Source organism: Talpa occidentalis, unplaced genomic scaffold (genome assembly GCF_014898055.3).
Source record: "Talpa occidentalis isolate TD23 unplaced genomic scaffold, MPIMG_talOcc4v2.1 talOcc4.6, whole genome shotgun sequence".
Classification (NCBI taxonomy): Eukaryota; Metazoa; Chordata; class Mammalia; order Eulipotyphla; family Talpidae; genus Talpa; species Talpa occidentalis.
In genome coordinates, this window is record NW_023604972.1 from 93,127,892 (window position 1) to 93,149,742 (window position 21,851).

Sequence of the window (21,851 nt, forward strand, 5' to 3'; positions counted from 1 at the left end):
TCTTTGGCATCTCTGGTTTTTGGATTTTCCTATTTCTCTCCTAGTTATTCCTTGCTTCTGGGTAACTCTTAAGTATTGGTGTCTTAATAGGCTTTGGTCCTTGGCTTTCTACTCTTTCTACTTTGTGTTCTCCAAGGATAGTTTATTTATGTCGGCATATTAGCTCCATTTATCTGCCAGTGGTTTCCAAGTTCATGTCTCTAGCTTATTCTTCTATTGAGCTCTAAGCCAAATATTCATCTGCTTGCCAAGAGTAGAGATTCAGTGAACAATTATAGATGAATGTTTAGATTTTAACTCATTCATTTCCCTTCCTCCTAAACCAATCTATTCCATCTTTTTGAAATGATTTCCTAGTATCAACGTTTGACTTGAGAATCTGACTCATCCTACTTTTCATTACTCCACAATTACCATTTCCTATCCAGGTTTGAGAAAAGGATTGACTTGTGTGCACTGCTTCTCATCCTCAAGCCACTTTGATTACATTGCAATCAGTATTCTAATTTAGACCTAACCACATTGCAGTGGAATTAAAAGTATGCTTTTCTGTCTCTTCCTCTCTCCTCCTGAGTTTGTAGACATAGAATAAAAATTTGTCCTAATTTGTTATTTTTTTCCTCAAATTTTTATTAAATTGAGTGACTGATGTTATGTATTGATGGCTCCATAGTTTGTGCATCTTAAATTGTAAGCTAATAGAAGAGGTTTTTTTGAGTCCTGCTTGTTTAAAAAAAAGTCACAAAATTTGAGTAATTAATTTGTACAGAGAGAAAATCCCATAAGTGTTTCTTCATAAATTCTTTAGGAGTTGACCATATACAAAAAATTAAATGATATGAAGAGTGGATAGCAGAAGTATGTTTAAGGACATAGTGCTTGATATAATAAATGATACCGATTATAATAGGGTCCTTGGCTTATATATAGCAAACATAGATAATAGGGTATTATTCTCTTTGAATTACCTAGGTTAGTAAATTAATGTATTAAAGTCAGATTGTCTGTTTTTAGGTTTATAGCATTCCTTTTATAATGCTGAAATATCCTAATTAACCAGTTAGGTACAGAGGAAAATTTAGCTTTTTGTAGTTGGTTAAGTGATGGTCTTTAAATTATTTTTGGTTTGGTCTTCCCCTGGTGGCACAGCAGTTGAGCACTGGGCTGCAAAGCTGCCCGCAGCCTCTGCAGTGCCAGTTCAATCCCCGGCCACCAGCGAGGGTCCCACATGGCATGACAGACCTCTCCTGCCGTGCCCACTGCTCCCCTTAGCGGTGTGTTTCGTTGGTCGGCCTGTTCTATTCCCCGCTCTGGCTCTCGTGAATCCTCTCACCCTCCCGTGCTTCTGACTGTACTCAGCGCTTGTATAAATAAATAAATAAATAAATCTTTAAAAAAAATAAATGATTTTTGGTTTGACATAGGTATAATTATGTCTTCTCAACTGGAAATAAAAAGGAAAAACCTGTTTTATAATATTTAAATACAATATTGTGTGCTAGTATGGTGGCTAATGTTCTTGATCTTAGAATTACTAGGAATAGTCCTTTTATTTCAGTAATGTTGGAGTGTTGAGATTAATTGAAGAGCTGCTGGAAATGAATGTATAGATTGCCACTTACCTTCTTCAACTCTCTTATGTCCCCTTAGGTACATGGACTATATCGCACAACAGGTGCTAGTTTTGAGAAGGCCCAACAAGAGTTTGCAACAGGTGTGATGTCAAACAAAACTGTCCAGACTGCAGCTGCAAATGCAGCTTCAACTGCAGCAACTAGTGCAGCTCAGAATGCTTTCAAGGGTAACCAAATTTAGAAAATCTTCAAGTAATACACTGTTACCTTTTGACTATATGTTTCTCTCCAGTTACTGTATTCTATAAATATTTTTATGTTCAAAACACACAATACACACAGCATGTATATTTCCTATTCACTTGTGCATGGGCTAAAACCAGAAAAAAATTCCTTGTCTTATTTACCTAACAGTTTCTTAATATTTCAGTGCCCCTTGCAGAAAAAAAATTACATGCTAAATAAATATTCTCCATATTTTTTGGGGGATGATTGTTTATCAGATTATTTCAGTGTTGGTACACTGATATTCATATGGTACTTACGATTAAAAATGCTTTTAGTACTAGCTGCAGTCATTCTTTCAAGAATATTAGACTTAAGGGTTACACGTGGGAGCAGTAACATGATGCTTCATTCCTTTTTCCCTATTTATACTGAAAGAAATAGGCTATCAGAGACTTACAGATTTTTAAATTGGCTCGCTTTTTAGCAGTTCAGTCACCAGTGAAACCTGTGTGCATTTCGTAGTAGATAATGTAAATTTTATCTTCTTTCTATTTTCTTTTTAGAGTGGTTGATATTTTGATATCAATCTCTGATCTTGCACGTTTCTTAAAATTAGTATTTTGGGTTCTGCACTGCTTATAGATGTAGTATTGGGGAGTTGTTTATAGAATCCTAGAAATGATTTTCTGTAATAGTTACTTTCAAATAAAATTTTATTGGGTTACAATAGAATGTAATATGCAGTGCATTATCCAAAAGAAAAAGTAGTAAATCAATGGAATAGAATGTAGTGATGATACCTGTTTTTTAATTTTTCAGTATTCACATCATAGTAAAATGTTACTGTATGGAAACTTTGGTATATTCTTGTGGCTACTCTTTTTAATTGAATTGAGATTGTGTTTGGCAGCTCTTTTATTAGAGTGTATGTAATTTTTAACAGAGGTATTAAAGTTTAGCCTAACTCCTTCTCCAAAAAGAACATACAGTGTTTAAGGGATTTTTCTTTATCTCTCATCTTTAGTGGCATTAAAAATAGACTCTGGCATTTGACATAACTTGAATCCCTAATGCATCTCAGTCTTTCAATTTTTAAGACAGACTGAATACATTAAAATTTTTCAGCAGTAGCAAAATAAAACATTTAACTTGAACCAAACAAGAAAATACAAATAGAGTTGAATGCACTCACCTCATTTTCGTTATACATTGAATTTGTTACTATGTAGCACAGGAATTCATTCTTATAAGTGTATTTGGGTTGAAACTTTGAATCATTTTTAATACTAACTAAAATAATGAAAGACTTTTGTAAAGTCATGCTACTGTGTTTTGGGAGTATTTATCTCATTTAAGATTGCAGATAGGTAGTGATTTATTCAATTTGATTTTAAAAAGGGATAGTCTGTTGCAATACATTATTTGAAACTCAAATCCTTAAAAAAATCAGATGGGCATAAATGGTTAAAATCACTGTCATTCTTCTTAAATCAAGAGTTTAAGTGCTAGGGGTGATATGGTGACTCTTCACTATTTTGAATGAAGCTTTATGTGATACTAGGTAATGTAGATCCATCCTGATGGTGTTTACATTTGATTTATTTGGTACTTTATTGAGGTAAGATATTTGGAAGATATTGAAAGATATTTGGAAGATACTTACTTGGAAGATATTTCTTTTTTTATATTCTGAAGAAAATAGGATCCAGAGTATGAATTTAAAACTTTTTATGACTATTTCTGGTCCATGATAAGATCCACTTACTTCCTCAAGCAATTAAGACAGTTCATGTTTTACAGAGTCTATAATCTTACTGAAAGTCTGTTGATCATTGTGCTTTACTGAGTGTAGATTTTACAGATATTCAGAACATTTACCACAAAGTACAAAAATAATTACATGCCCACCATTAATTTATTTCTTGTCTTTTTTTCTCTAAACTACAAATAAAATACCTATCAGAGAGTTAAAAAATACTGAAATATTTTTCTTTCTAATAAGATCATTTCCTTTTACTTATAGAAAGGTAGCATTGTTAAATAGCAAAGAATAATTTCACCTGTGATACCTTTGCATATGTCGATGGGGAAATGTTTTAAAATGCAGTTATTTGGGTTAATACAAGTTTATGAGAGTTTTATTTTCTGGGTATTAACTACAAAATAATGCTTTTTAAAAAACAGATGCATTAAAACAATGGCAGTGCTTACAGTTTGATTATCTTTACTTCTCTAATAACAATAATCAGTAAATAGTCACATTTTTTCTCAGCAAAAAATTGGCATGTTCCTTTTTTTTTTTTTTTAAATAGTAAAATTACCCAGTATCACAGCCATAAGGTGGTTTTCACATTGTTGGCATTCATGTCACTTTTCAGTTTGCAATGTTAAAATGTGGACATTTTAATGCAGTTTGAACACTGGAAAATCATTGCTTAGTGATTTGTAATTTGGGTCTTGGATTATTTATCTAGCAAAGTTTGTATATTTTGTCAATATTGCGCTGCTGTCATGGTGACTGTCTTGGTACTATATAAATGCCCTCCATCTGTCCCGCTAATGTTGCATGTTTTCAGTGGTTTGAAAGTTTTGTATATTTATTGTATTAACAGAGTGTCATAAAATAAAATGCTCTTTAATGGATGTTTGTTTGTATAATTTTAAACACTGTATTGGTACTTCAGAGGCAGAAATTTTGCTGAGAGTTTAATGTATGTAGAAATACCACATTCGATTTTTTTAAAATAATCTGTATAATTTAATCATGTGCCAAATATAAACAGCTTAGTTAAAAGCTTTCAGCAACATAAAATGAGAATAATTCTGTTGCATTAGACCTTTTCTTTTTTGTAATTAAAGGAACATGAGGTTCTAACTCATTGAATATGTTAACCACTTTAAGGTCCAACCACACAGACTATCTGGAAGTTAGATTAAAAATGAAAAACTTGGATTTTGTGATTCAGATATTTCCTATGAATTCAAATGGATGCCTCTGAACTGGTATTGCATTGAATTGGTTTGATTGAACTCCTACTGTTTCCTAACCTCACTACCTGTTGCAGTTTCATGTGCTGATGAAAGTACTTCCTTGTGTATTGTTGGTTATCTAAAGAAGATTTGAAGTTTAACTTAAAATATTGTTCATGGTGAATCTTATTTTTGAGGAATACATGTTAAAATGGAAGCAGTGTTTTTTATTTTCTGGGTATTAACTGAAAAAATTGAGTTTGGATTTTCATTGGACGTATTTTATTCTGTAAATTATTCACGATAATGTATGATTTCCGTTTTAGAATGGATTTATGTTAAGTTTATATCTGTTTTCTGTAATCATTTGCAATAGCATAAGGTTTTCAGTTGTTGCAGTATTTTTTCTGAAAACACTGACATTAGCATATAATTTTATGTCTTCATTGGTAAAATCTATGTTTAGACTGTTGATTAGACATACTGTTTTCATTTTTTGTGCTTATAGGTTAATATTACTGTGCCTGTCATATGCCATTTCACTGAATCTCTTTCCATTGTTTCCTTAAGAAAAATGTTTATAGAGGAATTTGTTGATTCTGTGTGATTAAGACCTTAGAGGTGAAATAAAAGAGGTTAATGTTAAACAGATTGAGATGGTTAAAAAATAAAAAATTCCTTCTTTGATAGCATTTTCAAGTACTATAGTATAAATTTATTCAGAGTAGAATACTTTAAAATGCTACAGTCACTTTAAATACTTGAAAAGTTGTATGTGAATTGTCATATATTATGGAAAGTGAAATGTTTAGAATTTTAGGGTACATCTTATAAAACTGCAGGCATTTGAATGGGTATTTTTAGCCCTCATGTTATAACTTTATTACAGGACATAAAATGCTAGAAGGAAATCTATAGGCATTTTCTATACCAGGCCTTGGCATGAATCCATCCTAGATAGATGGAGCTATTTTGTTTTGAAGATTCTAGGAAAATATGGAGAAACTTTTTCCTGCTGTTAACTTTCCCGTGGATTTCTTACTTACAATTCAAGTTTATGGTTTTGGTAAGACAAAGCCCTCATCTTACAGAATTCTCATTAGCAATGTTCGTTTTTTTCAAATAGCAAGGAATATGGGCGCCACCAAGTAGCAACCCAGTGAGTGTTACATTTTATATTTATCTAAATCTTGATAGATTTTCAGTTCGTTCCTTCCGGGCATGGCTTGGCTGATGGGGTAGCTAAAACCCTCTTGTTATTAATACTCATGTCATCTTTTATAGGGACAGAGAAGAGTTAATCCTGTCTACCTGGTGTTTCTTATGTTGTATAGGATTATTCTGTTATCTTGTCTACATTTAAATAAGTTGAATTTGTAGAATTATATTGCCCAAGTTTTATTTTCTGACCCTTCAGTTGTTTTTAGCCTATAGATGTAGTCCTAGAATTACTCTTATACTCCTTTAATATTTTCAGGTTAATGATTTCCAAGATAACTCATGGTTGTGGAGTAGTTGTTACCGCTGACAGTGTATAGTATTCTTCAGGTGTTTTGGTGCTAGAACAAAGACTGCCAAATATCACTGTCACTTACCTAGTGATCATAGTGGTTTGTACAACTGCTGGTCTCCTAAAGAAAACTGAGCCCAGTGGACATACACATCTCTCAAACTAAATTTTTTTCTAGTATGAAAGTAATATATAGCTGTTGCAGAACAATTAAAAACTGGAAATAAGTGAGAAAAATAAAAATAATCTTTAATTCTATTATCTAGGGATACCAGTTATAATGTTTTATTGTATTTTCTACTGTTCTTCTATGCACACATATTTTATAGGGTTAAGGAAAATGTGAGTTCACTTAGTTGTTTTTCCTTCACATAGAATGCCTGATAGTTTACTTTGTAAAATGAAAAAAAATTTACTTCCTTAATTTATAAAAATGTCAATAAAAATTATAGAAAATATTTATCAGCAAGATTATTAAAGTTGCTCATAATTTAAGACCATAAATTACTATTAAATTTTTGTTTTTAATAATTTTTCTAGGAAGACAACTTTTTTCCTAAAATTAAAAAAAATCAGATGTTCTCTACATGCTTGCAATAGATCTCTTAGGAATGTTTATGTCCCACGAGCCCCATTTCTTTGGGCCCTGAACACACCACGTTGGTACTGAATGTCATCCTACCATCGTGGACTCATGCTTGGGGCATTAAACTTTAATTCTGAACGTAGATTTGTTTACAGTGGTATTGTTTCAGAATTGGAATATATGGGGTAGTCATTTTGTCTGCCACGAGGAGGAAGTCCTGAGGAAGGAGCCATGAAGAAATCTGGTCTGCAATGAGAATGAAGAGTGAAGTAGATCTGCAGAGAGAAGTAGGATGAAGGACATAGAAAAAGAAATGGTGATGTCAGGTAGCCCATCCATCGAGCCTCTTTGACAACAGGTTTAGTTACTCTTGACAGTTAGTTAAAACTCCTAATTTTTAAGCTCATGTCTAACTGATGTTACTCTAGGCACAGAAGATTCTTTTTTAATACTCTATAGAGTATTATATACCAGAAACTAAATACTAAATGCTTTACATATAGCATTTAATCCTCACATCACATCTATGTTACGATTTCTATTAGTTGCCCCATATTATAGAGAACTGGGAAATTACCCCAGCCACAGTGAATGGTAGTGAAGGGTTGGGGAGGGGTGGCTGGAATAGCTTGATTCCTGCCAAGTATGGGGCTGCTTCTGCCACTTAGTGATCCCTCCCTCCAATTCTGTTTCCTTTTCATCCTTTCGTGTTTCTAGTAATTCATATCCATCCTTTAGAGACAGTGGATACTAGGTAAAAATATCAATGGCCAAGAAAAAAAAGACTGCCTATATTTTTGAAATCTCCATTTCAAGGCCTGCCTCTACCACAAGTGGGTGAGTACCTGCTGCCTGCTGTTCAGCAGCAATAACATATTAAATGTTCTTTTTCATTTGTGTGTATTTGGAGAAACTTAGGTTGAAGACAGTTTTACTTATGAAGAAATATACATTGTTTGTAATTAGAATAGCTGCTTACCCTGGATGAGAGATTATATTAAAATAGTACAAATTGTCAAATTATCATTTGTTTTATCATGGCTATATACCTAATAAACTTGTAGTATGTTTTCAGGATTGAGCAAATTGGGACATATGGTGTTATCTTCAAAAGTATGAGAAATTACCAGGTTTTTCTCTGAAGGGAAGAGCAGTATTCTCATTAGCTGTCATCTTATTCTGTAAGTTGTACTTAGAAGTTATCTTAAAAATTTATTGTGCAAAGATGTCAGTATTCCCCATGGGTGTGTACTAACTTTCTTTTCACCCTATACATTCTAGGCAGAAGGAAAGAGTATATAGCTCCTTGAGAATGTTGACTTTAGTGTTAAACCTGTATTTGACATTTGGTTTTACCACTTACTAGCTTTTTAACCCAGGGCACATTACTTAAACTCAGGTAAGTAGAAGTTAACTTATCTATAAATGAGAATAATAGTTTCCACTCAAAGGAATTTGATGATTAAGTGAATTATATGAAGTGCTTAGCACAGTACCTGCACATAGAAAGGCACAATAATTATAAACTGGTCAAATGTAATGATGATTCCTGTGTCTCTCTTCAACCTAGTCTTTTCTCCATGTATATTCCTAGCTGTACACTGGACTTCTCCATTGGCATCTGCTTTCACTGTCTCTCCCCCTCTTGCTGGCATAATCTCCTACCCAGTGCCCAAACTAAATATTTTGGAGGCATCCTGGACATTTCTGATCACCAAGCTGTCCATTCTTTCTCTCCACGTATCTCTGATTCGTTGTATTGATTGTTTTCACTCTCACTGCCTTTATTCAGATTTTTCTTGTCTTGAGAATAGATTATAGTGGTTTCTCCCAAATATACTGCGGCTGCTTCTCTGTAGGTGTTAGATTATTTTGGATGTTTGGCTATAAAAGCCAAAGAGCTGCTAATATGTAGTCATTTGATTGCGTTTTCTTTCCCATTTGGTTTTACTACTTCCTCTTTACTTATTTATGCTTTTATCTACATCCTGTATACCTAATCAAAATGAGCAGTTTGAGTCTTAGACTTAATTTGCAGAACTCTTTCAGGGTGAGGAGGAAACTGCAATGGAAGATAGTAGCAGGGCAGCAGTAGAATGGCTCCCCCCAAATGACTAAGCAGCTGAGAGGGGCTATGGAATAGACAATTACTGGTTTTTGCAGCTTTGAAGAGTAGGCTACAAGTTTGCTTTGATACCCTTATCCTTTAGTGTCTAAGTTGAAAAAAAAATGCTGAATTTTCAGAAACTACTGAAATAAACCACCTAAAAGAAATGTCCTGGATAGTCAAGACTGGGTTTTGTAGTAAGCAGACTTTAAGGATAGGTAGGAATATGTTGAATGCAGTGTGTTTCAGGAAGATCACTCATAGAAAATTGATCCAGTAACAAAATAGCTAAGAAAAACTAAGGATGAAATGGGAAGCACACATCAGAGTTTCATAGCCTCTGCTGAAATTTAAAGCCAAGATCCTTTTATTCTGTGATCAACATTTGAGAAAGGTAACTGAAATTTTCCAACTTTGGTTGAATTATTCAGACCATAATTTGTTTTGAAAACTTTTTCTTAAGTGATTCGATACTTGCATCAGCTTTTAATTTTCTATTAGAGACCTGGCAGTTATCCAGGAAATGTTTAGAAACTAAAGCATAAATGTATTTTCAGCTGTCACAGGCTCTAGATCAGAAGAAATAGCCATTCTTGTGTATTGGATCAGATAAGTACTTAATGGGATATGAAGATGAGAGTTTATGAGAAAGGGCCTCCCCTGCTGGCGCAGCGGGTTGAGCGCCACGCTGTGAAGCTGTCCGCAGCCTCTGCAGTGCAGCTTTAATTCCTGGCCAGCCAGGGAGAAACCCACATGGTACGGCAGACCTCTCCTGTCTGGCCCGCTGCTCCCCTCAGCAGTGTCTTCGGTCCGTCTGCCTATTCTGCTCCCGTTCTGTCTCTGGTGCATTCTCTCACCCTCCCGCGCCTCTGACCTGTACCCCAGTTATTGTATGATGCTTCTCCAAGGAAAAAATACAGTTATTTTGAAGCAAAAGCTAACTTAAAGTAGGGATGGATATGACACTAATGAGTAGGTTAGTTTAAAATATCTGAATACTTTCTTTCCTGTCATCAATATTACATATAAATGTTACAAGTAAAATTTGGTAGGTATTATCTTGATCAAATTATTATATACATTATATTGAAATCTATAACTCAGACTTGGAAAAATCAAGATAAGTTTGCAAAATCTGGTTTTATTCAGATCTGGGGAGAGGAAAAGGGAGCACATAGTGAAAATACATATGCACAGAACCTAATCAATGCTAGACAAACAATGTATTAGTTTACAACATAATAGGATAACCACACATTTGAAGGCTCAAGTTGAGTCCATTAGTGGCAAATACAACTTTGTTTGGCTCAAGTGGCTGTTGAATATCAAGTGGTGCTGCGTTCCTCCAAAGCACCTAATGACCCCCAACCTTAGGAGTTTCACCACAGTCTCAGAGGGATAAATCCCAGTCGTGCCTTTAATTCTTTTAGCTCTTGGGAGTCATTGCTGCCCAAGTGCAAAATGCAGGCCAGGGATTTCATTATTGGCCACATGTTATTGCACAGAGAAGTCTGTTCTAAGTCAGACACACACGGCTAAGAAGTTGTGAGATTAGCCCTTAAATAGTGGTCTAGCATTAACATGGTTTATTAGGCATGTTAAGAAATAGCTCCTTAGTGATTATGTACCAGCTACGAGTTATCACACTAACAGAAAAGGCAATATGGCAGCTTCACATTTTACATGAAAGACTAGCATTAACTGGGCCTGACTTGCTGGCTTAAGCTTTCACATAAATCTAATCATTTAGACCCAGGAAAAAAAATGATTTTGTACCAGTCTTTTCTTCACATCAGTTTGTGTAGCATTAAACTTGTTATGGGTTAATGACTAGGCCATGAAGGCAGAACTGTGTAACTCTCCTTTGCCAAAACAGAACTGTTCTGACTCCTGTCCAGTTTCCAAAAACAAAACATACATACACCTTTGTTATTGCACATCTCTCACACAGACTTGTGTATGTATAATATACATATATAAATTTTTAAATATGCTACACATAAAAAAAGACTATGGCACTTTACAGAATAAATGTTTAACAAAGATCATTACACCACAGATGTTTCAAAACTATACAAAAACCCTTATAATTAACATAACATTGTTGAGTTAGCACACAGGTTTAAAGAATCCACAGAATCAAAGGCAAGTAAGTAATTCTGCCTCCTTGTAGTTTGAGATGCCCAGCCAATCATGAAACTTTAAGCACAAATGCAGGCAAAAATCTTTTCTGGTACTAATTATTATTCAGGTATATTAGACTTTTAGACTGAGGTGATAAGTGATAGAATTTTATTAGAAAAATAGGTGTATGTCAATAATAAATGTCTAATTATCTTAAGCATTTTCTTTCTACCACATATTCAGTGGTTTTTAAACAGTTGTGCTGTTTTGATCTACACTAAATAGATTTTGGATGTTCCATTCATCTCTACCAAAGTCTGGCTATGGACCCAAGGTTTAAAAGGTCCAACATTATGTTTTTACTCTGTCTCTGCTAGAGATGCTCTGTTTATTTAGTGTCTAATTTTCAATTGTGGTTTTGTGTGTATGCATGTACTTTTCTCTTCTGAAGCATCCAGATTCCTAAAGAGTAAACGCTGTCAAATGACTGTCTTCTGGTCAAGGTAGGCCACGTTTTCACTTGTGACCATTATCAGGGTAATGTAAGGATATGCCAGCACCTTGGCCACAAATATCAGCCAGCCAGTACAGGTGATGGAATTGCTTAGAGGATTCTCTGAGCATATAATTTTAACTTGGCTATAAGGACAGTAAGAATGGAAAATTAGCATTAGAAAACGACATCTCTAAATTTAAAATATTTTTATCAAGATTTGTGGACAAGAATTTTTAATGAAAGTTACAATGTTCGAAAAGTAGTTACTCTGATGGCACTGGGACCTGCTTAGAGCATATAAATGCACAGTTGGGGACAGTGGCTGCCATAGTCTGTTGCTGTATGGTATCAGAGAAAGGCTTAATGTTCCTTCTGAGTGCTTATTGTAAGCTGGTATGAGGATATCTACTTACCCCTTCCCTTTACCAAAAACATCATAGGATTTAACATCTTGCTCATTCTGAACTTTGGTTCACGAATGGTGAGTGTATCATAGCTTGGTTCCACATTTCTACCCCTAGCTGTTAAATCTGAGATAAGATGGTTTTTGTCAGAGGCCAAAGGTCGATATGAAACTCTCAAGTTTTGTTCCATCTGTATGTAAAGCATTTACTCTGCACTAACGTATGGTTTTAGACTCACATGGCTTTAAGATGATTAAATTGGGTAAGGTTGTAAAGTCTGTCAAGGTTCTTTTTGTATACCTTGGGCATGGTACTGTGTGCTTAGTGATTACTTGTAATTTTCAAAACAAAGCAAGGCATTGCTAAGGAGTTTCTATATCATATTGTAATTCTGAAGCTTGGGGTAATGCCAGGCTATATTCTTTCTTGCTACGTGGATCATTCTCAAGTAAATTGAGGTAATGGCCAATACCATTTTCTTGAGTCATTAATATTGGTAATCTATGAAAACCAGATTAAGAGCCCCTGAATCCTTTTTAATAGTGGTGTTCAGTTTTTTTGTAAACAGGTATAGGCAGGTGCAAGAGGCTTGATCAAGCTCTATATTTTTCCCCCTTTGCATTAACTTTCTCTGCTTTTCTGGGAATGAAACTCACTACTTGCAACAATTTAATGTTCTTTTAGGCTGATTTCAGGATCAACACTAGATCCTGGAAAAAAAAAAAAATTTAACTCCTGTGATTAGCTCCTTTTTCTTCTGCAAAGAATGAATCCCATTCTCTTGCTCTATGGGTTGGAAATACAGCTGACTACAGCATTGTTCGCAAACAGCTGGTAAAGCTCTCCCAGTGAGTATCTGTATGAGTGACATAGTTGGCTCGGAGATGTCTGTTTCTGGATGGGGGCGGGGGGGGGGCACAGTGAGGTTTTTCTTAGGCAGTCAGAGCATAATCCTAACCCATGGAGAAAAACGATATTGTGAACTCTGGTGGAAGTGGAGACTGGGCCAGTATTGGGATGGTTTCTGGAAATTGGAATGAATTTGTCTTCACTAGCAGGATTTTGTGGTCATACAGGTCTTTTTTTTAAAACTCTTGGGAGTAACAGTTCAGTTGATCCACCTTACCCAGGACTTCAGCCTAGTATAGATTCCACAGTGTCCTTCCTACTGACCCCTTTCTTCATCTGAGCGAGAGGCAGTATTCTGTCCACAGAAAATACATTGTTTTTTTGTTGTCTCAACCACCAATCCCCAAGTCTCACTCTGAGGCACAAATGCTCATAGGTTTGCACTCATCTCAAACAGCCTGCAAGTCTTTCATGTTCCACTTCATGATTTGCATGGTGGCTCTCAGGTGCAGTAATTTTGCCTACTTGGAAGTTGCCTTACCATGGTCTTGCTAAGGCTCAGGGCTGTGGAATTTGGCTTTGGTAGATAAAAGCTAGTTCTCCACTTGACTCAAATGAGGAAACTGGAGGTGAAATGTTTCCAAACTAAAGTAGACAGATAAGGTTTTTCCCTTCTTCAATTTCTTCCTGTACTTTGTCACTGGAAGTTGCAATTTCAGCTTGTGCAGAGAAGACAGCGCAGATGAAGGTAAGGACTGTACCACCGATGGCAGTATAAAAGGCCCAGCCTAAGGAGCAGTCTCCAGGCTTGTAGGCCGATGCATAGGGTCCGCAGTAGTTAACAGCTTTCTGGCAGCCCCAGCCAGCAGGGTAGAGTATCAAACCAAGAATAAGGAACAGACCTGCAGGACAGAAGAGAAACAGGTGAAAAACCCCCATGGCTCTACAGTGTATAGTGAGTACAGATCTGTTGTGATCGTTACTTGATTTTGCCTGCTTTGAGATGTCCCATCCTTTCTGCAGTAACTGGTGTTAGGTATTTGTTTTATGCAACTAATCTGACCAAGAAAAACTATTAGACTTTTTTTTTTAGCTTTTGTAAATGTTGGGAACATGGACCCACTAATTTCTAGAAAAGCAAATTAACTTGGTACTAGTTCTTACCATTGGCTTCTTACTGCAATGAGCATTTCCTGTATGGCAGAGGTTGGCAAATTAAGGCCCATAAGCTACGTGTAGTCTTGCTTTTGGAAATAGTTTTACTGAATTATAGCCATGTCCATTCATTTATGGAACTGCCTATGGCTGCTTTTGTGCTAGAACAGCGGAGTTAGTAATATGGCCTGCAATATTTGCCATTTGACCTTACAGACCAAGTCTTAACATCAATATCCAACTGCATATTTGGGATGGTGATTTTTATGTTTACACGCACAGTTGAAAACAAATTTCCTAAGAATTTTTAGTCTGAATGCTTTTAAGTGAATTTGGCCTTGACTAGACAGTAAAGCTTTTTTCATCTTGCTTATTGCACCACCTTATCATACTAAAACATCCAGTTTTCTGTTTATTCTGGCTTTACTGCTTACTGTATAATTGAGTTATTTTTTACTGCCATCTTTGGTGGGTTTTAAGCTGTGTCCATGGCTAGAAATGAAGTATAAGCAGATAGGCCTTGTTTGTGGAAGCCTAGAACCTGAAAGACAAAGGCAGGGCCTCCCCGGTGGCGCAGTGGTTGAGCACTGGGTTGCGAAGCTGCCCACAGCCTCTGCAGCGCCGGTTTGATCCCCGGCCACCGGAGGAGGGTCCCGCATGGCACGCAGACCTCTCCTGCTGCTCCCCGCTCTGGTTCTGGTGAATTCTCTCACCCTCCCGCGCTTCTGACTGTACCCAGTGCTTGTATAAACAAATCTTTAAAAAAAAAAAGACAAAGGCAGCTAACTGAGGGGTCCCCAAATCTTAACTTACAAAACAAGATGATTTTATTTTGTATGGCAGGAAGAAGAATCAGACTTCTCGGGAAAATGGTGCCTACACTAGAAAAGATTCAAAAAGTCCTGGATTTTACATATCTTGTAATAGTAACTGTATACTAAATGATTCTTGGCTCTAAATTCTCTTTTCCTACCTTTCCTGAAAGTCTCTCGATTTATCACACGCAACTTTCCACATCATGTATAGCAACTTCCTGGAAAAGAGAACCTGACTGAATTTGCAGTAGTATGAGGTTTGAAGGAAGATCAGGAAAAGTGTTTCAAATCACAGGTCACAACTTTTATAGTTGTTGTCATCCTACTGGGCATCTACTCAGCAAGCATGGCAGTTCACTTCTAGGGTATGTTTTTGGGTCTGATTATCTTTACTGCTCAAATGAATCCCATTATTGTACCAGGAGTAGAGTAGAGGGAATCTACTCATATGCTCACACTCTGAAATGGGTGATTCACAGTTTTCTGAGTTATTTTCTACAGTGCTACAACCCTCTATTTCTCCATAGGGCAGAGTATTTGGTGCAGGAAAATGAGCTCCAGCATTGGGAAACACAAGTGAACCTGGAGAGGAGCAGCAGAATGAGGCATCTCAGAGGGATACTGTTAGAAATAGCCAGGAGCATGAACCAATTCCCTCAAGGATAAGCAGCCATGGAGAATGTCTTGATACTCTGGAATATGGAAGGCCCTGAACCAGCAATCTTGGTTTGAGTCAATTCAAAGACTAGGCATTACATAGCAGAAACGCCCCGCCCCAGTCTAGTGTGAGGCTAGAACACAAACCAGCAGGATAATGGACCACAGCAAAGACTCACTAAAATTAAGAAGTGGGCCAATTAAGAACTCTGAGATTGGTGTGTAAGATAGAGATCTGAAGCCAAGCTCTTCCATGTCTGAGTTGTGTGACCTTAGAAAAGTCTAAAGTATGATTCCTCACCCATAAAATAGGTAATAGTCTGTACTTTCTACATAAATAACAAAACTAGAGGATTAAGGCATTTGCAGACCCCTCCCACATATAAGCACAGGCAATTTTTCAGCTTATTTTTGAGGTTATACTTTGAAAAGTGTAATTTGAACCAGGCTATAATTTAGTACCCTTTATTACACTATTCTCCCTTTGAATAGCTCTTACTAAAGTGGGGAGATCCAAAATTATTGAGCTAATTCTTCAGTATTTCTCAGATCTATGATAAAGCTTGGTTTCCCCCTCCTTCCCCCTTTATTCCCTAGCAAACTGGCTTTCGTAGTTTCCTGTAGGTGCTAAGTTACTGTCCTGGGAACCACGAAGCACACTCTGCTGTGCAGCCTCTGCTCTCCAGCTCTATTGTAGACCCTAGGCTTTCAAAGACCAGAGTATTCAGACTTGAATTATTGCTCCAGTAAAATATTGATTGCACACTTCATTTGTTAATGCATTTAAATATGATTGTGAGCAAAAAAGTATGGAGGTTGCTGGCACATAGCAGCTCTGCTACCCTGTGCCAAACTCTTGCTCATCATAGGCTACAAGATACCCTAATTTGCCTATCTCAGACCCTTCTGGCTAGTAAGCAGGTTTAAAGTAAACAATACAATGCTTGTTTTAATATCAGACTCCCTTTCACAGCGCACCAGGAGTATTCATTCCAGTATTACTTAGCTCTTAGGTGTTCCCTTTTCTAATGGCTGCCACTAGCCAATTTGTGAATTGAACAGAGAGACTTATGAGGGTGCCAAGCCTCAACTTGAATATTTATAAGCCCATGGGGAAGACCATGCAGGGGGATAATAAAAAAGACTGTGCTGTGGTATGTCTGCAAGCCTCAGTGGGTGTGATATGTGCCAAAATCACATACTCCCCTCTGGGCAGGCAGTCTAAACAAACAAGATTGCCTTATTTGATTTCTCAGTGGGTCAGTGTGAGGAAGTTCCTACTGTCCACCCTGCCCTAGTTAGTGGGCGTCTCCCAGGATTCCTCACAATTGTCACTGTGACATACGTCTGTCTGAAAGATTACAGTGGACCTTCAGATAAGCAAACAAAATAAAAATCCTATCTGTCATATTTCTGGGTATTTAGAAAAAGATTCTTAGCAAAGGAATTCCAGCAAGTTTCATGATTCAGACCATCTCAAGTTCTGACTACTGCTCTTGGGACCTACTGCGGCTTCTGGGCCCTAACAAGCATTTTTTTAGTCAGGAACAAACATTATCCCAATTCTTTTTTGCTTCCTTGTGAAATAACTGAGAAAAAGCTACTAAATTTCCTATCTCACTAAAATCTAGTTTTCTCTCCCTGGTATTTAAGGTTCTGTGTTACCTGTTTGGACTCAACCACTGCCTTCCTTGCTTTTTCTGCTCCAGCCGTACTGGTCATCTGGCCCTTCTTTGAACACATCAGGCCTGCATGGGACTTTGCACTTGTGCAAAAAAAAAAAAAAAAGTCTACCTACTTAGCAGTGTTCTACTTCCAGATAGGTAGTGTTATTTAAGGATAACCTGAAAACTCAGTGTGGTCTTCTGGTTCAATATATCTAAAATTTCAACCACCTACTTCTTACCTACTTATTCTTCCCCCACCTTGATTTATAAGTTCTCCTTAGCATTTACTACTAATGTATAATATATTCTCACAGGAAACTGTCAATCTCTGACCCTTTTCTAACCTACAGAAATGGCCATTTCATATGGTTCAACCTAATACTTTATCGATCCTAGAGCTTAAGCTCTGTAAATGTACAGAAATTTTTGTACATTTGGTTTATACTATAAAGTCAGTGCTAAGAATAGTATCTGTTCATGGTAGGCTCTTAATAAAAATATTTTTCAGTGTAGTTTGGTAATAAATGATGTCTAACCATACTGTCCATGGGGAAAAGTAAAATACTTTGACAGTTAATTGTTACTTTTTCCTGTTCTAGACCTGTGAATCCAGGCTTTGAACTTGGAAGAGGACTAAAATCCATGTCTTCTTAAATGGGCATGTTGGACTATAAGTAAGACATACCAAGAGTGCTATAAACCTGGCATGGTTTATTATGGCCCTTAGTTTGGAGAACACTCAGTAGTTAATAGCTTAGTTGTGGGCTATGTCCAGAGACCAGTTGTAAGGTGAGGTGTGTTCTGGATTGAGTTTCACATAAGAGCTAAGTCAGAAAATGGTCTAATCACCCCCCGCATCTATTAAAAAAAGCAGTTTCTAAAGTTAGGCCTTTCCATCATCTTGCCTTAATGCACTGTCATTTTGATTTATGTGTGTAAATTTTGTAGAAGGTGATAGAGTAAGGGACTGAGTGGGCCTTTGCTTTGTTGTTTGCTTTTTTTCCTGACTGGTGAGTCTTAGCTTGATGTCTAGCTGAGTTGTGGCAGAAGGGAGATCGATACAGGTCATCAAATAGCCATCACTGAAAGAAACTATTAACAACTCAGAGGACTAGTCACACTCTGCTATGGCTCAGCTTGACAGGACTGTACCCAAGAAAGTACCATTCTTCCCAGTCTTGAAAGACAGCCTCATTCTCTTGCTAACAGCCCCCCAGTTTATTGTACTAGTATGCCAGCATCTGCTCACATGGGATCACTGGGTGATTCAACTGTCTTTGGGGAAGGAAAAATTAGTGGGAAAAAAAAATAATGGCCTACCTTAGGCTGGAGCTATCACAATGCAATGCCCACCACTCCCCTCTGCTATTGGTATTTTCCCCTACTTGGCAGGAGCTTTTGACTCAAACCTGTATTCCCAGCAGTGCTATTTTACTGCTCAGAAATTTTCTGTAAGGACACCTAACATATGACTTAGGTGTAACTCAAATAATTATGAGACTAGAACTGCTTTATCACTGCTCCATTTCCAATGCCTGAAGCATAGAAGACACTAAAACAAAACCAATAAACTCTTACTATAAAACTGAGGTAACCAGAGGGGGAAGGTGGTGAGGTGGGAGAGAAGGGGCCTAACAACACGGTGAAGGACTGTTGAGGTTTGGTGGTGGGCAGGGTGTCAAAGTATACATGTGTGGAGGTTTGAACTTAGGCCCCCAGAGCAGATAAAAGACAAAAACCCACTTTACTCCAACAAACATAATTTGGGGGAAAAAACGAACCACCAGGAAAAGTAGTCATAGCCCTCCTGCTTTCTGATCATTACTCAGCGCTGTGATTAAACCAGCCACAAAATTGCATCTTAGGTAGTTTTTTTACTACTGCCCTGGAACCGAATTATTTAATTTTGGAAAAACTAGAAGTAGCTGACTACAATGAATATTTTGTTTGGTCTGAAGATGACCATCTCAAGCTTTAAGAGTAAGGGATGCTAGGAATGGAGGAAGCTAAGTCTGAATCACAGCCCTGCAGTTTGTGAAGAAGTGGGGAGCACATCCATGGCTTGTTGCACAGTTTTTCCCTGGCTTTTAAGGCACTGCCTTCACTCCTCCAGGTCACATGATGGCCACTCGGACTACCTGCTGACCAAGGGCCTGGACTCAAGGTTTGTCTTTCATGGGCTACCCACCATTTATATCGAGGAAGTCCATGTTTCCTGGTTGAAAAGTATGAGAATTAAAGGCAGACTCCTTTTGTACAGAATATCAAGTGAGTCTTTAGCCATGCCACTCCTACTTCCTTTTCATACAGGTTTCCACACTATAGTAAAGACTGACTAGACCTCAGTTTGCAGAGGATTTTTTCTATGGACAGGAGGAAATGAAGGCTATCTGTTACAGCTATTGGCAGCCTGTGGAGAAGCTCCCAGTGAAGGGAACAGCGCAGCTCACTGGGTCACAATTAAGCTGTTCATTTTAAAGCTATGCAACACCCTAGTATCACTGGAGAGCGCATTCACGGCAGACAGCTGATAACAGACTTAGTGTTTCTTAGTAATTCCTGAGGAGTGTCTACTGAGGTCAGAGTAATGAGTACCCAGGCAGGGGTGTGGAGGAATGGAATAAGTAGGGTTTCATAGGCTTATTTAAACACTTTCATGCAGTGATACTCAAGATACCTATCACTGTTTTCCCGATAAAGGGCTGTTTTTCATGTTGACCCTTTGGTCACTTATGTACCTGGACATTTCCCCCATTCCCACCAAATGACGCTTCAATGTGAAGAAGCATCTGTTACCAAACCACTTCCTGACAAAACTAATGTGGTATGCTACCAGTGTCCTGTGGCCATCCCTCCTCATCACATGTTATATTCATATTCATGTGTCTATTCAACAGCTATTTACTGAGTCAATAGTTAATGGCACTGAATCCAGGCCAGACACTATTCTTAGCCCTGAACATGTTAGCAGGGATCTGATCCCCTTGAGGGCAGAAGAGCTTTGTCCTTTTTGATATCCCCCATGTCCAGCACACTTTCTAACACACTACTGGGTTTCTACATTTGCTCAATCAATACTAATTCTAATAAGGTGACATTATGTCCAAGCATTTATCATAAACCTGATGAGTGTCACAGTTGAACTCTTGACTTTTGTTACCAAGTTCAACTTATTTTTTCATTGTCTAACAGTCATTGACTCATTTAGTGACATAGCAGGAGCCATCTATCAAAACATCCATTCCTCTTTTTCAGCATATCTCTGAAAAAAATGGGAGGACAAATTCGCCTTATATTGTGTATCCCTATCAGGTCTACCCTGTGACTCAGAGGTCCAGGGACGTAGTTCTTTGTTGACCCAGCTCACTTCAGGCTGCCCCTACCACCACACCCCCTATCTTCCACCCAGGGCAGCCATCTCTCACACAGAAGGAAAAGCAGGTTAGACAAGAGAATGACTTGCTTCCTATATCCTACCCTATGCTATCTGGGACATAACTTAGTTTCAGCAAGTTCAAAAGATCTAAATTAAAGGAAAACCAGAACAATTCTTTTTATGTGAATTTTAGATCTTAAAACATTCTACTATGGAGTGAGACATCTCACTTGCTTTTCCTCTTCAGTTTCTTTTGCTATTCTTCCTACTGCCCCAATTTCTAAATACCAGAAAGATCAGGACGCAATCTTTTATCTTCTCTGCATCCTCCTTATCCATTACCTCTTCAGTGCCACAACTTTAAATACACCGTTTCCCAAATTTTGATCTCTAACTCTGAGTTCCAAATTTGCCTATCCAACTGTCCATCTGACCTCCACTTGGGTTGTTTAACAAGGTACTCGAAAATTGTGTCCAGTCTTCATTCTTAATTCCCACTCCCCACTTCAAAACCTAGTCTTGGCCCTGTGGATCTCATCTCAGCAAATGGAAGTTCATTTTTTAAACCTTTTATGTTAAAAACCTTAGACTCATCTTTGACTCCTTTTAGGGCCCACATTATTCTATAAATGGCTCTCATTCCAGCCATTTCCTTTACCTGGATCCTGATTACCCATGTGGGTTACTCTTATCTCTCATAACTCATTGGTTAAATCTCTTCTCACTGACTACCCTATTTAATACTGTCACTTCCGCCCTCAGCACCCCTGATTCTCATGCCTGGGTTATACCTTTTAAAAATGTCCATAGCACCTCTCACCTTTAATATACTAATAATTTACCTACTTTGTTTATTGCCTGTCCCCACCAGCTTGAATAAGTATGGAGAACTTTTTGTAATCACCAAGAACAAAGTCTGATATATTCTAGGTGTTCATTAAGTACGTCTTGAATAAATGGATGAAGGAAAAGATACAGTGCTGTGGATTATATTACATTTTTGAAAGAAGTCACTATAGTAAGTTCTTGCCAAGTTTTTTAAATGGTTGGAGGAAAAGCTTCAGTTGATGCGAATCCCAGGTGTTGGCAATTGAATACCAGCCACCCTTGCTAATGAAACACACATATGTCCAAACCACAGGCCTGACCTTTTACTCAAATGCAAACACTGAAAACCTCTTTTCTAGCTACAGAAAATAGATATTTATGGGGAGGTCATATAGGAAAAAAGTTGTATATATGATTAAATATTTGATTAAATATAGAGTAAAATTTTCAGTTTTCTAGACACCAGCCTTCGTTTAGGCTCAAAATTCTACTTATTTCTGATTAC

General features: G+C 37.3%; 2 protein-coding genes across 6 annotated transcripts in view; one reads left to right on the forward strand and one right to left on the reverse strand.

The window, feature by feature from the left end:
* Positions 1-2,142, forward strand: part of SCAMP1 (secretory carrier membrane protein 1) — a 103,791-nt gene extending 101,649 nt beyond the window's left edge. Inside the window, exon 9 of the mRNA XM_037530678.2 lies at positions 1,651-2,142. Coding sequence (XP_037386575.1) covers positions 1,651-1,815 — 165 coding nt within the window. The 3' untranslated portion in view covers positions 1,816-2,142. The remainder of the gene's footprint in view (positions 1-1,650) is intronic.
* A 7,925-nt stretch (positions 2,143-10,067) lies between these two features.
* LHFPL2 (LHFPL tetraspan subfamily member 2) overlaps positions 10,068-21,851 on the reverse strand; it is a 148,223-nt gene continuing 136,439 nt past the window's right edge. For all 5 annotated transcript variants that reach the window (XM_054688485.1, XM_037529055.2, XM_054688484.1 and 2 more), the window contains one exon: positions 10,068-13,750. In XM_054688485.1, the coding sequence (XP_054544460.1) occupies positions 13,494-13,750 (257 nt within the window). In that variant the 3' untranslated portion in view covers positions 10,068-13,493. The remainder of the gene's footprint in view (positions 13,751-21,851) is intronic.